General features: G+C 40.5%; 2 protein-coding genes across 2 annotated transcripts in view; both read right to left on the bottom strand.

The window, feature by feature from the left end:
- Positions 1-1111: 1111 nt before the first annotated feature.
- trabd (TraB domain containing) lies at positions 1112-7181 on the bottom strand. The gene is made up of 10 exons (XM_040133539.1): positions 7101-7181; positions 6417-6457; positions 6063-6117; positions 5172-5338; positions 4707-4847; positions 4147-4257; positions 3904-4043; positions 2320-2492; positions 1407-1503; positions 1112-1283 (listed from the first exon to the last, which is right to left on the bottom strand). The coding sequence occupies exons 2-10, from the start codon at positions 6438-6440 to the stop codon at positions 1112-1114; spliced, it is 1080 nt and encodes a 359-aa protein (XP_039989473.1). The 5' UTR covers positions 6441-6457; positions 7101-7181.
- A 1998-nt stretch (positions 7182-9179) lies between these two features.
- panx2 (pannexin 2) overlaps positions 9180-13668 on the bottom strand; it is a 4786-nt gene continuing 297 nt past the window's right edge. Inside the window, exons 2-5 of the mRNA XM_040133538.1 lie at positions 11148-12262; positions 10654-10789; positions 9936-10121; positions 9180-9499 (exon numbers count right to left, since the gene is read on the bottom strand). Of these exons, the coding sequence (XP_039989472.1) occupies positions 9180-9499; positions 9936-10121; positions 10654-10789; positions 11148-12262 (1757 nt within the window). The remainder of the gene's footprint in view (positions 9500-9935; positions 10122-10653; positions 10790-11147; positions 12263-13668) is intronic.

A 13668-nucleotide genomic window follows, 5' to 3' on the forward strand; every position in this document is an offset into this window, starting at 1 on the left:
TGTTGAATATGAGTGACTAGAAAATGTAGGGGCCATGGTAACATTTCAACTGAAACCAAGACAAAACAAATGTAGACAGATGTCTATATTTAGGGCAACAGTATTTACAAAGTTTGTCTACCGTATTTCATATTAATAAAAGGACAGATTCTTACAAAGTTGCATTGACAGTTTGGCTGTAGTAACTGTAAGATGCATATAACGCACATTTTTGCCATTCCATTCAGTTAACTATTAGCCCTTACAGCTGCAATATGAGGCACTTGTCTGTTGATGTAGGCCGGGCCGTGCACATAAGGACTAAGTCAACTTTGTCTTATGCTAATCCTATATGTGAGCTTTGAAGAATATGCATTTTAAGCCGTAGATTTTTAAACAATTAAGAAATTGATGGTCAACCTTTCGATTCAGACATTTTTTGACAGTTACCTTGCGTCACTCTATGCACCAACTATAAAAAAAAAAAAAAGGTTTTTATAGACTTCCTAGATTATATTTCTCCAGCTTCTTTATTATAGTTCTAACTGACTTGCTATTTTACTTTCACTTCCCTTCCATAGGCTGCATGTACAGTAGAAGACTCCATCAGTCTCCCCTAAAGTGCTGGACTTGAAATGTGCCAATTACCAAAAATTGCTGGCTGGCACCAGAAAGGAGGAAGGAATAACGAGACAGCGTTAGAAAAGTGTGCCTCTCAGGAAGTTGCACAGTCTTATCCGGGCAGGTGACCTAGGATATTTCTGACAATATGCGTCAAATAAAATATCTGTGCGTAAGTCATTAAAAGGGAATGATGGGGGAAATGTATATATGTACTTCAGGAATTATTTGCATCTGTAAACCTTACAAAATGGAGGATTTGCACAAAATATGAAAGAAAACGAAGAGTACTGTCATGGTGTCTTTGGCAGTACGGCCCTGCTGTCTCTACAGGGACATCAACACGAGGTGGGAGGCTCTACACCCCCTGAGGTCCATGTTAGGTCATCGTTTGGGCTGGTGAACCCTCTCCTCCAGTCTCACCTCCTTTTTTAAGGCCACTGGTGATAGATGCTTTGTTTTCATAAATCAAAAGGTTCAGTCACTGTTGGCTTAGAGAAGCCCAGTGGGGTCAAGCAGGGGGTGGCCGAAGAGTCTCCAGTACTGATTGGACAGCAGGTAAAGACAGTAGGGCTCTACCTAAACTCCCTCCAGCGCGGTAGCAGGCATATCCCAGCATTCCCATCATGACGCCCTTTATGACTGTGCGCAACACCCAGCCGAAACGTGACGGAGGTGCAACACTAACGAAGAGACAGACATACACATGGAGCAACTGTTGAACTGTCAAGTCAAACACAATTATACTGAATTTCTATTTCTGAATATACATAATGTATAATGTCAAAACAACAAAATAAACATACCTCATGATTTCATTAATGTTAAGCTGCTTCTCCCAGTTTCTTTCTATGCCAGGAACATGACCCATCCCTACAACGCCCACCACTACAGCAGGCACTTCTATAAAACAGTATAAAATGTTTTACATTAACAATCTACACTTCTACAACTTCATATTCTTTATATTTATATTATCATGTATGAAAACACAGGTTATCTCCTGTAAGACTGAGCAAGTTCCCACTTTAACAACATTTAAAAATGAATTATCGCTTACGCTACATGTAGATTTTAATATAACTGGCAGAGAAATAATCTCCACATGTCTCGAGTTCCCCCTAGTTTAACTGTACAGAAATTCTGGAGAACAATTGCACTGCTGACAAACTACAATACGATTCCATACACATGAATTGCTTCAGGTTCAGGTCAGTTCAGTTAATTAAAAAAAGTGAAGCAACAGAGTGAAAAATCTCCCACTGTTTCTGTGAAATATAGTTTAAAATGTCACCCTTTTCATATTAAATGTGACTAAGCATTTCCACTAACAGGCTCTGTAGCATTTAACCACATCACTGATCTGTTAATTATGCAACAATTGGACAATAAATTTGATGATAGAGACAGAGTACACAGTAGGTTGACATGTCTTTCCAGGAAGGAAAAGAGCTGTATCAAGCAAAACTATGCAGGTCCGTCAGTAAATTTAAAAAGTATAATACAGTTCAAACCATTCAATGTTAAATTCTAATGAGCAATGTATTAATACATACCAAAATATCAAAACATACACATTATGTACATTGTTAATGAAAAAAGACCATAGTTAAGAAGCTAAAAATCTATATATTGAAGTCCACATTATTTAATGATGCACAAGATGAAACTAATAAGGAAGATATGACTACTAGCTTATTGTAACAGTGTAATACGCACTCTGAGCATTAGGGGGGGCCTCCACACAGCGTGTAGCCTGGCGGAGCGTGTGCGTGAGGTAGATGTCTCTTTCAGCCACGATGGTCTGGTGGAGGGCAGGAAATTCTCCAATCATCTCTGACATGGTCTGCTCCAGCAGGTCCTTCTGCTTGCACTTCTCTACATCCTCTTTACTGAAACATGACACATAATCCAATGCAATCAGCCAGAGTTCACGTATGAAGCAGAAGATTTTGTTTTCTGTTGGTTATGACATTGCACAGTGAAGAAAGAGGAACCAACAGCAGAGATGTGCATGACCCGATAAGATCTACATGACTTTTTAAAATGTTTTGCATTTTGCATCTATGTTTATGAAACTTTTAAGCCTCCACTATGTAAAAGACTTCATACAAGATGTATACAATATTTCTTGAAAGTTTTTTAGGTGATTTAATTGTAAATAATTTTTACTGTTCAATTTTGCAAAATGAGCATAACATATCTGCAGGGGTACAAATAAATCATTCTTTGTATTTATCACTTTAGGTACAGTATGAATCCACTGAATGAATCAAATAACTGACTGCAATGCAATGGATTATGGGATACTGAGGCCTGCAAATTGTACAGCAGTTGTGCACTTCCAAATTTAAGGAAAAGACTGTATTTCTCGCATCTGTAAGAGATTTGAAACGGGACAGCATTGTCAATCTGTTATGCATTCAGTCTAGAAATGCCGAACTCAGAGGGTCCAAACCCTGAATTGGGGCACAGCTATAGTGAGTGGTGAGCTAGAAAACTTTTTCAGGCTGTGCAAATGGCCTCGAAAATTGGCTTTCAAAAAATAACTTCAAACATAAATTCTATTTAGGAACCCGTACTCAACAGCATTTTAAACATCGGAGAATGTAACAGCAATTTGTCAGCTCAACGTAAGAGATGTTGGAAGATGGACACACAATCACTTTATGCAGAAAGCTTCCAATCAGATCTGACAGACACCGGCACTTTAAAAAACCGGCAGAGTTGCATGTGCTCTGGAAAATATGCGTGGGCGCACATTGCCTAGTTCTTAAGAGAACACACAGATACCCATCATGGTCACACATACACTGTTGCTACATTTTTTTTTTTTTTATGCAGAAGTTGCTCAAAGCAAAATGTTTGCTACTGCTACCATAATTTCCCCAAAATTTCCACATTCATTGATAATGGAACTCCCTTATTCAAACACTGTTCTTCTCCACCATTTCATTAAAATGGAAACCTCTGATGAGAGAACATTAGATATGCAAAAAAAAAAAAAAAAAAAAAAAAAAAGATATATTCTGAACTCATCTAGTTCCAAAGTGTGTGGTGGTCATTTCCCAGTGACGCATTTTTTTTAATTTTTTTTTTTTTTTTAAAACCCTTCGTATTTGAGAATACTTTTTCACCAAAACGTGGCAAGATTTATGAACTTATCTAAAGTTCAGAATCATGTGCAAGATAGTGTCCATCTCTTTTTTTGTTACAGTGTTACAACAGTGACATCTAATATTAGCATGAGACAGACAGTCTCATGACACTGGGTGAGAAGGAGTGATTAAGATGCGCTAATACCTGATTGGGTCTGACAGAAAACAAAGACCCCAGGCCAGGCGGGCCTTTTGCCACAGACTGAGGGCGGCAATAGCCCTCTTGAACGTCACAGGGATTGGCCTGTCCCCGAGGTGAAATTTGCAGAACGGCACCCGCCCAGCCTGTTTGGAAGGAAAAACTTCAAGAATAAAAAAAGAGAATAACATAAACACAAAAAATGAATTGATCATCCACTTTCTCACAATTTTTTTGTGTTTGATTTACCTCCTTGAAGGCCTCCCTAAACTCTCCTCCAGGAGCCATGCCCAGTTGCTCTGTGATGTGAGCTGAAACTTTGAGCAGGAGAATCTGCATCAGACCAGACATGAGCCCATTCTGTAGAAACACAGAGGGCAGAAATAAGCAATAAACAGATATGCTTTCACTGGCCATTATTTAAATGTGGGTATTTAAATATGCTGCCAATTGTACAAGTTCTTTAGTTTAAGGCACTTACATGAACATAGGTTTGGAAAACCAAGAAGACAAAATGCACAAGTGCAGAACAGACAAAAAATTCTTTACCGACACTTATTTCTGCATCAGTGATAGTTTTTTCTTTATTAACAATGAGTGCATGTTGCTATCCCCTTCACTGTGGCTTTCCCCGTTATAGATAAAACATTACCATTTCTGCTTTATTCAGAATATACTTTACTCTCACCTTCTTTGTTTCACTGCTTCCTTTTTACCTCTCTCTTTTCCCTCCTTTCTTCATTTGATCTACCCTTGCTCTTTTTCATACCAACACCATTGATAATTCCCCATCTTTCTGAAAGCCTGACCTGTTTGATGGCCTGCTGAACCTTATCCAGGTTGATGTCTTTGGCTTCCCGCAGCAATGTATTCTCATCCATCTTCAACATAGACACTCTGTACTGGCATAGCTCCACCACCACCACGTCTGGCTGCACGGCGCGGATTGTCTGTGTGATTTAAGATAAGAGACAGAATAAGGGGTAAGAGTTAGAGGGTAAGCGGGAGCCAAATGGAAAATGAGCAGCGAGGGAGAAAGTACTAGTGAAACAATCAATGTGGAAGAAAGAAGACAAGATTATGCTTGGCAAAATACTTAATTACAGTATATACAGGCAACTCATCAACACTTCAAGATCCTATTTTAAAGCACTTCTCCACACTCACAGAATTTCTCCATTATTTCACTGACAATTTACAGCATCCATATCTTAAAAGGGTGTAAATTGCATCCTGAGCAGTACAAATCCTCCTGTAAATTCTCATCGGCTCACCGTGGCCACGTCCTTTTTGCTGCTGTCACTGAAGTGCGCAGTGCCCACCAGGTATAGGAGGCTGCCATCAGGGGCAGTAAGACGGGTCACCGTCTCTGGGAGCTCAGGAGACGACTGGCGGCGCTGAGCTCGCAACTGCCAAAGCAGCTCCATTGCCTCACCGTCAGCTAGGCAGTAACAACAGAAACAGAAAAATACAAGAGGAAAACTATAGTGTTTGTTGTCTTCCTATCACTATGATTAAAGGAGGGATATATTTTCACTTCTCAGCAATTTTTTTATAATTTTACATTTTCTTAAATGCATTAGCTATAGTTTTAGCAATTTACACCCCAGGCCTTTTCACAGCGGTATAAGCTTCACACAAGCAGCATCGCTGCTAATGATGGAGAGGAGTTAAATTACAGCTTTTTAGTAAATGTCAGGCAAGCCTACGGAAAACCCTGCACTCTACAGTGAAAAATCAGAACACACAACAGATTTTTTTTTATCATCTGTGGGTCTGGAAAAATGGCAAAATAAGCCTGTGGCTAATAGTGAAGATAGTAACAGAACTGGTAGAACATGCAATTTCATCAGGAAAAACTGCATTCTTAAAAAAGGTATAACAAGTGATTTTCTGGAGATGATCCACAATTGCTTCATACAGTAGCACTACATGATATTTAAAATACTTAATTAACAATAACAATCCAAAGACAGCTGCAACAAAATTGTCAGGTTGATATGATAAACTATCCGGATAAATTTTTTTAAAAGGTTTTATACAAATTATTTATGAAATAATGATAAATCAGCAAATGGTTGCATTTTTTTTTAAAGAGGTATTATACCACCTTTCTGATGAAGTACGGCATAGACGCTGTATTTAGAAAAAACCGAACAGCTTACAGAGCCCTGGAGGCAGGCATGGCAAATCCTCTTCTGATGGGCCGACTGACTCATCCTGTGACACATCAAAACAGCAAACAATATCTTAGACAGAAGGCGCCAGATCAGGGAGATTATTCCTGTTCACGTCTAGCCAGTTAAGAGACAGATGGGCTGAATGCACATTATTAGGTAACTGCTCAGGACAAAAACAACTTAAAACAAGTTAACGAGAGAACAGTATGTATTTTTACACAGATTGTATCATTCTAAAGCACACACGCTGCCCAGCGTGTCCTCCTTACCCCCTCTCTCTCTCTCTCTCTCTCTCTCTACACCCACACACAAATACAAGTACGTGTTTCTTTTACAGACCTCTGAATTGTTGTCTTGGTCCATGTTTGAAGCACTGAAAGCTGCGTGTGACAGAGAGCAGAATGAAGTAATCCGTTCACACCATGAGAGTCCGGGGTTCACACTCGCGCGCGCACACACACACACACACACACACACACACACACACACACACACACACACACCGAGCGGACAGCTAGCTACGGTGCAGCGTAACTGACTGCTGACGTTGCTTTATGTATTAACGGGGTGCTGACTTATCTAAACGTAGCCAGCAGTTAAAACGCCGTAACGTCGCAGGGGAAAGTGGTGGCCGTCGCTGAGAGTGAAATCAAAGAGGTAACGTTGTCTCCGTCGAGGCCATCTTAACCACAAAAAGGTTAGCCGTGCCGGAGGCTGGCACAGCTGAGGAAGAAGAGACTTGCCGGGGGCAGGTCTACAAGCTAGCTAGCGTTACTTCCAAGTAAGGGACTGCTAAACACTGAGCGTTTACCGAGAGCTCATCGGTCTGGCTAGCTACCCGATGATGGTCATAGCTAACTCAAGCTAATGCAGGCTAGCAAGTCCGGTAAGAAATTAGGCAAATATACACGCTGAAACGGAAAATTTTGACAGCAAATGCTGATATTCTCAAATTCGACGTATTTGGTTGTATACGAGATAGTTTGCAAGTTTAGTTTAAGTCTACAAATAACTTGAACTTACTGAGCAAGCCAGCCCGTCTGTCAGTGTGCTCTTCGCCAGTACAGCAGCACAGTGCTCGGGTGAAACTGACAGCAGCGGTGCACGATGGTACATGTAGTCATTGATTGTTGGGACACGCACTTTTTTTAAACAAAGAAAATGTTTTTAATTAGTTTTCATTATAACATTTTACACATTACAATCAAAGTCTGGAGTCATTTCTCCACATTTGTACTAGCATTAAAACTCAGAGATTTATCTCTGCAACTGCCTTAATGTGAAAATCTACACAAAAAATCAGTTATAAGCAGAGCTGTGTTACAACATATAACATGCTCTTACACACACTCGTGCTACTAGTCTTAAAGTGCTTTTGGATGCATTTTGTGTGCTTGAGAAGTCTAACAAGGGGATTTTGAGCCAACCTGTATCATGACATGGGTTATCACCAAAACTAAGGTTAATGGATGCTGAAGTGGGGCAATTGCTGTGTCCCATCACAAATTGTTAAATGTGTGTTTAGTGAATGCCCCAGAAGATGAGTATAGTTTGCATAGGTCCACCTAGGGTGCAGGTAGACCCCTGACAACAGCACTAATGTCTTCTACAGTAGATGTCATATTGGTGTGTCAGTCAGTGCAGACAGTTCCTTTTTACTGAAGTTCCTGTAATCATATGTGCAGCAGCAAGAAAAGCATTAGAAGAGGTTGTGATAGGCACCCATCCCCTTGTCCACTCTCTCGTTCCCTGTGAAAAGTGTTAACATACCCTATATGCTTGGTTTTACTACAAATTACAGACAAACTATTCTAACTATTCATTCCTTGATGATCAAGCGGGTGTTAGCACAATGTGAGACAGGGCAGAACTACTGAAAGAAATTTAGATGGTGTCGGACCAGCAGATGACAATGACAAAAGATCTGTCATTATGTAATAAACCTTCCACTGAGGAATGATTCACAACATCTACTCATCACTTCATTCATTTCACATCACAGCACTCCCACAAGCAGAAGACAAAAGTCACATACTTTACCAGTAAGTCCACTTCCATTCATCACGGTGAAGGGATATTAAAGTCTTCAAGAAGAAAACACCCATATAACTGCCTTTTTACTAGATTTCAAAAGACATCTGGTACCTATTAGGACACATCTGACAGTTTCTCTGAGCAATATTGAAATTTCACGTGACCTTGCAAAGCCACACTTTCCTTGTAGAGTCTGCTGTTCCTTTGTAAAATATGCCAATTTACCTATTATTAATGATGTGCAAATATAGTCCAGATCTTATACATGGTCCTAATCAATGGTGAAATGGCAATGATAAAGCCATGAAACCTGTTATATTTTAAACACCCAACAAAACACTGAGTCACATACAGTGTCTATACATGTATAGCTTTCTGTGAAATATGATGCCGTAAGCGCATACATTATTGCCACAAATATATTGTGATCTTTTGCATATTAATTGTGCAGATCTCAACAAGTGTATTGCGTGAGCTACCTTTCTACTTGACTATTGGGATAAAGGGGCTAAGCGTTATCATATATGTTAAAATACATTTTGTCTGAAGTCATAATGCAGTCCTATTTGCAAATGTGCATTTCTAAGGTGTCTGTCATTTTTTTATAGCTCACTCATCTCTCATAGCTATTCATCCTTTCTTTGCGCCGTATTGATATAGCTGTTTGACCTTGCGCTGTAGCACCCTGTTGAATTATATCACTGCTGGTTTCATTGGAGGGTGATTAGCTGTACACAGTCATCCTGAGACATGAATGTGACATCATTTCCTACAGTAATACTCTGGTCAACACTAGCAAATACACAAATTTCTGTCCTATTTATTCTATCTGGGTAATTTTTTCCATCTAAATGTTCAAGTTTTGCCTTTTTTTATGACTACAAGTGTTCCTACTGTCCCATTTCTGCTCATCAGTCAGTCCAATCCACCCAACACAGAAGTGTATGAGTTAATTCAAAGAGTAGAGGTGGCTGGTGATGGGAGGAGGGGATTGACATGGTGGTCATGTGCTGAGAGTGTGGTGTCGGGCGGAGGAATCTCAGTCAGCATTCCTCTTCTTCTCCTTCTTCAACATTCCCCAGCTGCGATGAGCTCCCCCGGTCTCTCTGCCAGTCTGTTTCTACGGTTTTCTTCATCCTCCTCTTCCTCAAAGAGAGTATGATGTATACTCAGCAGCTGGTGTGTGGGGGCTATGGTCAGGGGTGGTGGCTGAGTCTCAGGTTTTTCTACCTGGGTGAGAGGCTCCCTTGGAGGAGTCGAGGACTTGGGACTGAGTGGATCCTCACAGGATGGTGGGTTGGGACCCACACCATTTACATATGTAGTGGTGGGCAGGGTCACTGTAGAAAAGTCAGTGTTGGTTGATTCTGGAGAGCGAACCTTAGTCTCTGAAGAGTCAAAAAGGAAATACCAGACAGGGTAAATACAAGAGGAGAGAAAGATTAAGTCAAAGTAAAAGTTAAAAAAGTACCTGAAAAGTAAAGTCATGTTTTATTTTCTTCCATCCCCAAAACAGAGCTTCATTATTCATTTACATTGGAATATCCTTACTTTATGCATCCTAAAAGTGATTGGCCAAAGAGGGCAGCATTAGTAACATTCACTAAGCATGTGGACTTGAACAAATATATAACACTATGTAACATAATGTGCCCCACTTTGTTTGCAGGTATTGGCAAGGCACACTAGGATGAGATGTGACCCCGCGTTTGTCTGATAGCTAATAAATTTCTTGAATATTTGACCCAAAGGGTTCATGTAAAATGTGATTAATTTGGCCCCAGACCAGAAAGAGAGAGATACACACAGAAAGAAGAGGCCTACCTGTAATTGCATCAGACACATGAACAATAGTATGTGTGCCTTCAAGGTACACTGTATCCATGTTGTGCTCTGAGGGTAGAGGTTCTGTGGTTGCGGCCTCCACCTTGGGCTTACGAATGGTCAGCATGTATGGGTGGACGTCCAGAGAGAAGTTGCGAGTGTGCTTTTTCTCCATCCCGCTTAGATCTACAAGTCAAAATAAGACTGACTTAAAAAGCAGAAAGCAGAGAGGAATGTCATCCATAAAAAGTGCAGTTAAAACGGAATTAACAGATTTTCTGGCCTCTTGGAGGCAGCAGAAAGAAGCCTTAAACACCACATTATAAAGTGTATAAAGTTTCTATAGTTCACTAGCTAGTCACTAAATTTTCCTGTTTGCTGTTTCGTACTGCTCAGGTAGTGTGTATGGGTTTAGCGGAGCTGAAAACAGCTGCCTACCATGATGCGGATGAAAGCAATAAAAGTAGACCAAAACAGTAAATTTCTGAGCAGTAAAACCAGAACAATGAGCTAAAAGACACTAAATAGCTCTGGAGATCTGAGGGAGACTGCAGAATTTGATAATTATTCTCTGTGGGTTCATCACTAAGAGTGACCCTTTTCTCATTACACTCAGTCTTTTGATCCACTGTTAATATAAAAATATTGATAAAACTAACATTAAATTAAAATTTGTTTCTTAACATGTCACAGACTTACTGCTTGTAGTACTGCATACCTTTTGTTGATGGATGTTGTGTGCTCTTGCTATCCAGAAGCGGTGCAATGAAGCTGTCTGCCACAGTCTTTCGTCTGAGCGGTTTGGGTTTTTCAGGCTTGGTGTTATTTTCCAGACGTGTCAGGGTAAGGGGTTCCTTTACAAAGGATAGAAAACACAAAAACAGGTCATTATATCACAGCTTAAACTACAGTTCAGGGTAGCCAAAGGCAACAATTAAAGCATCATTGAAGGGTTCTGCATATTTTGGAAGTCCTAAATGAGAACCACTTCCTCTGCCTCTTTAGAGAAAGAGGTGATGTTGCTGAGTAGGAAGCATCTTGAACAGACATACAGTCCATGTTGATATGAACTGCCGCGCTCCAATGAACATGTGCATATTATTCTGTTTCTAGAGGACAGTAGGATTCTGCTTTGCTTCTGCAGCCACTGATGTTTCTAAAGGAATAATGATGAGTTACAACATAGAAATTGTTGTTCGGCAACTGCCTTACCTTGAATGGCTGAGGAAGAGGATTTGAGGATGGGATCCATTTAATCTTCTTGCGTGGCCGTTTGATCACCAACGGCTCCCCAGCTATTACTCCTACTCCAAGATCAGAGGGATCCATATTGGGATCCAGTGTTTGTATCCCAGAGTCCCTCACAGTGGGTGTAGCATCATGGTTGGACTGTGCAAGCGCAGCCAACAGCTGCCTGACCACATTGTCATACATGAGGTCACTCTCATTAGTGATGAAGTCTAGCCGGTTGAGTGACTTGATGTGGTCCCTGTTCTCATTGCAAAACATGGCCAGGATGTTGATATCACAGAACTGAGACTTCTGCCAGCGTCGCCGTGTTTTAATACCAACTTTATGCAGTTTGTCAAATACAAAGTTGGACTTGCGCACCACAAATAAATGCAGCAAATTAACTAGGATGATGAGGTTCATGGTGCAGAGTAGAGCTATGTCTACTGCTGCCATGATGCGCTGCAGCTGCACAGCCGGCAGCTTACAGTTGACCCTGAGCTTCAGCTCTGGATAGCTGCTAATGTCTGGCGGCTCACCTAGCGCACAGGTGAACTCATTCTGCCTTTGACGGGCATAGTAGGCGCTCAGGTAGGAAATGGGGATAGAACTGAGGCATATAATAGCCAGGTGGCGTGCCAGGTAAAGCTTCGCCAGAAAGTTACTTTGGCCTCGTCTCTCTAAGTATTTCTCAAACAGGTTCTGCTCAGGGCTCTTCTCCTTTTCCGCGTTCTCTATGATCTCCCTCCGCTCTCGCTCAGTTATGCCAGGTCCTTTTGATTGGATCTGCTTCTCAATCTTTGGTGCTCGGCCCTCAGCAGCTCGGTGATAGCAGTTGTCAATCTCTTGAAGCAGGAAATTGAGTTCTGAAGTGAGCCGCGTTGAGGCGAGGAACTCCCAGCCCAAAGCAGGAATGTACATAATTCCAGCAAAAGCCAGCAGGGCATAGGGCAGGAACTTGTGTTCAAATAGTGAAAGCCAGAGGTGAGGCTCCACACCAGGTACAGCGTCACGCAGCTCTGTCCAGCAGTAGCCTCTTGCATACAGTGCCTGGTCTCTGGTGAAGTTATGTGGTGTGTAACAGTATATGGATTCCTCTGAAGAAAGTTCAGATAGAAAACATCAGTCCAAGGATTACTTTAACAAGTTGGATGATTATATCTCATAATATAATTTAAATTTGTTTGCTGAAAGAAGAATGTTGCAATGCTACTTCATAACATTCCAATTGTAGGTTTAAAAAAGTAACTATTTTATTTAAACCACTTATTTAAAGGTGAAGAAAGGTAAACATACCTGAAATATCTTTTGTAATCATCCATTGTACTGTAAAACTGCATGAGCACAAAATTACACTGAGTACTGTGGATCAAAGTTTGAACAATTCAGCGCTTCTGCATAGTGCAACAGGTTTGGTAATACTTTAAATGCTCACTTTTATTTCGCCTCCAAATTAGTGGTTATGGTATTACAGATCCATTCAGAACTTCATATTTTCTTTTGTGTCATTTCAAGGGGTGCAACTTGCAAAGATCTATTCATGTTATTTCTGGGAAGTATCTTTAATCTTTCTGATCTTAGTTTCATATTAATTAATACTGTATCTCTGAGAAACTTTCAGAGTCATTCATCTGTTCAGCACAAAGCGCTGTGTCTCACTGACAGCAGTCATGCAGCTTTTTGAAATCATAGAAGCTTCTGTATGGCTGAGATAGATGAAGTGAGAACACTCCTTCCTGTCAAACCTGTTCTCTATCACCTCTGTGTCCATTAAGTACAAATCTAGGCAGTTGTAGCAAGTCCACTTTTCATTTTTGGAACTAAGTGCAGTGACATTTGATATTACAAAATATTTTAAATGCTGTCTGAATAAATGTAGCCATTTTTATTAAAAACTATTATAAAAAGTAATTTTTAAAGTCAGCATTTATTCTTTTATGTTACTAGTAATAAAGAGAATATGTGCAGTGACATTACTTTGTTACAGTCACAGGGGGCAGGGTGTTGTCTTTGTTGTTTGATATTTTTAATTTGTTTGACAGTGCCCCAAATATCCTTAGAAAAATGCACCAGTGAGCGAATACCCGAGAAGTTGTCTAAATGGCCACAGCTTTCTGCTGCTAAAGTTAAAGGCTCGGTCCCAGCTGGTTAAACGCTGCTCTGCAGAGAGTCTGACTCAGCAATGAAAATTCCTCCCATCCATCGTTTCCTTTCTCCCTTCTAACTGAACACCCTTCTCTTCCCCCTCCCAACAATCCATCCCCTCATATCTCCAGCCCTTTCTAGCTCTCTGTCTGCTCCTCCAATGCACTTCTCCTTTTCCTCCCCTGCCTAATCTCCGACTTACACTCCTTCTTATCACTGTCTGTCACAGAAGACACAAATGCACCGCTCGGCTAACCCATGTCCTTTATATAGTGAGTCTTGAGGTAAATCTGTGAGTTTTTGTTGATTTTAAAGAATCAAAGTGCAATGTATGTTTATATTCAAAAACCTGACATGT

This window comes from Xiphias gladius, chromosome 8, assembly GCF_016859285.1.
Source record: "Xiphias gladius isolate SHS-SW01 ecotype Sanya breed wild chromosome 8, ASM1685928v1, whole genome shotgun sequence".
Taxonomy (NCBI): Eukaryota; Metazoa; Chordata; class Actinopteri; order Istiophoriformes; family Xiphiidae; genus Xiphias; species Xiphias gladius.

Bases quoted from the DNA above. Each gene is read 5' to 3' on its own strand.
- trabd (XM_040133539.1), bottom strand. From the start codon at position 6,440: ATGGACCAAGACAACAATTCAGAG. The intron at 4,848-5,171 runs GTGAGCCGATGA...TAAATCACACAG, and splicing joins GCAAAAAGGACGTGGCCACG to ACAATCCGCGCCGTGCAGCC. The intron at 4,258-4,706 runs GTCAGGCTTTCA...GTGTTTCTACAG, and splicing joins TTCAGCAGGCCATCAAACAG to AATGGGCTCATGTCTGGTCT.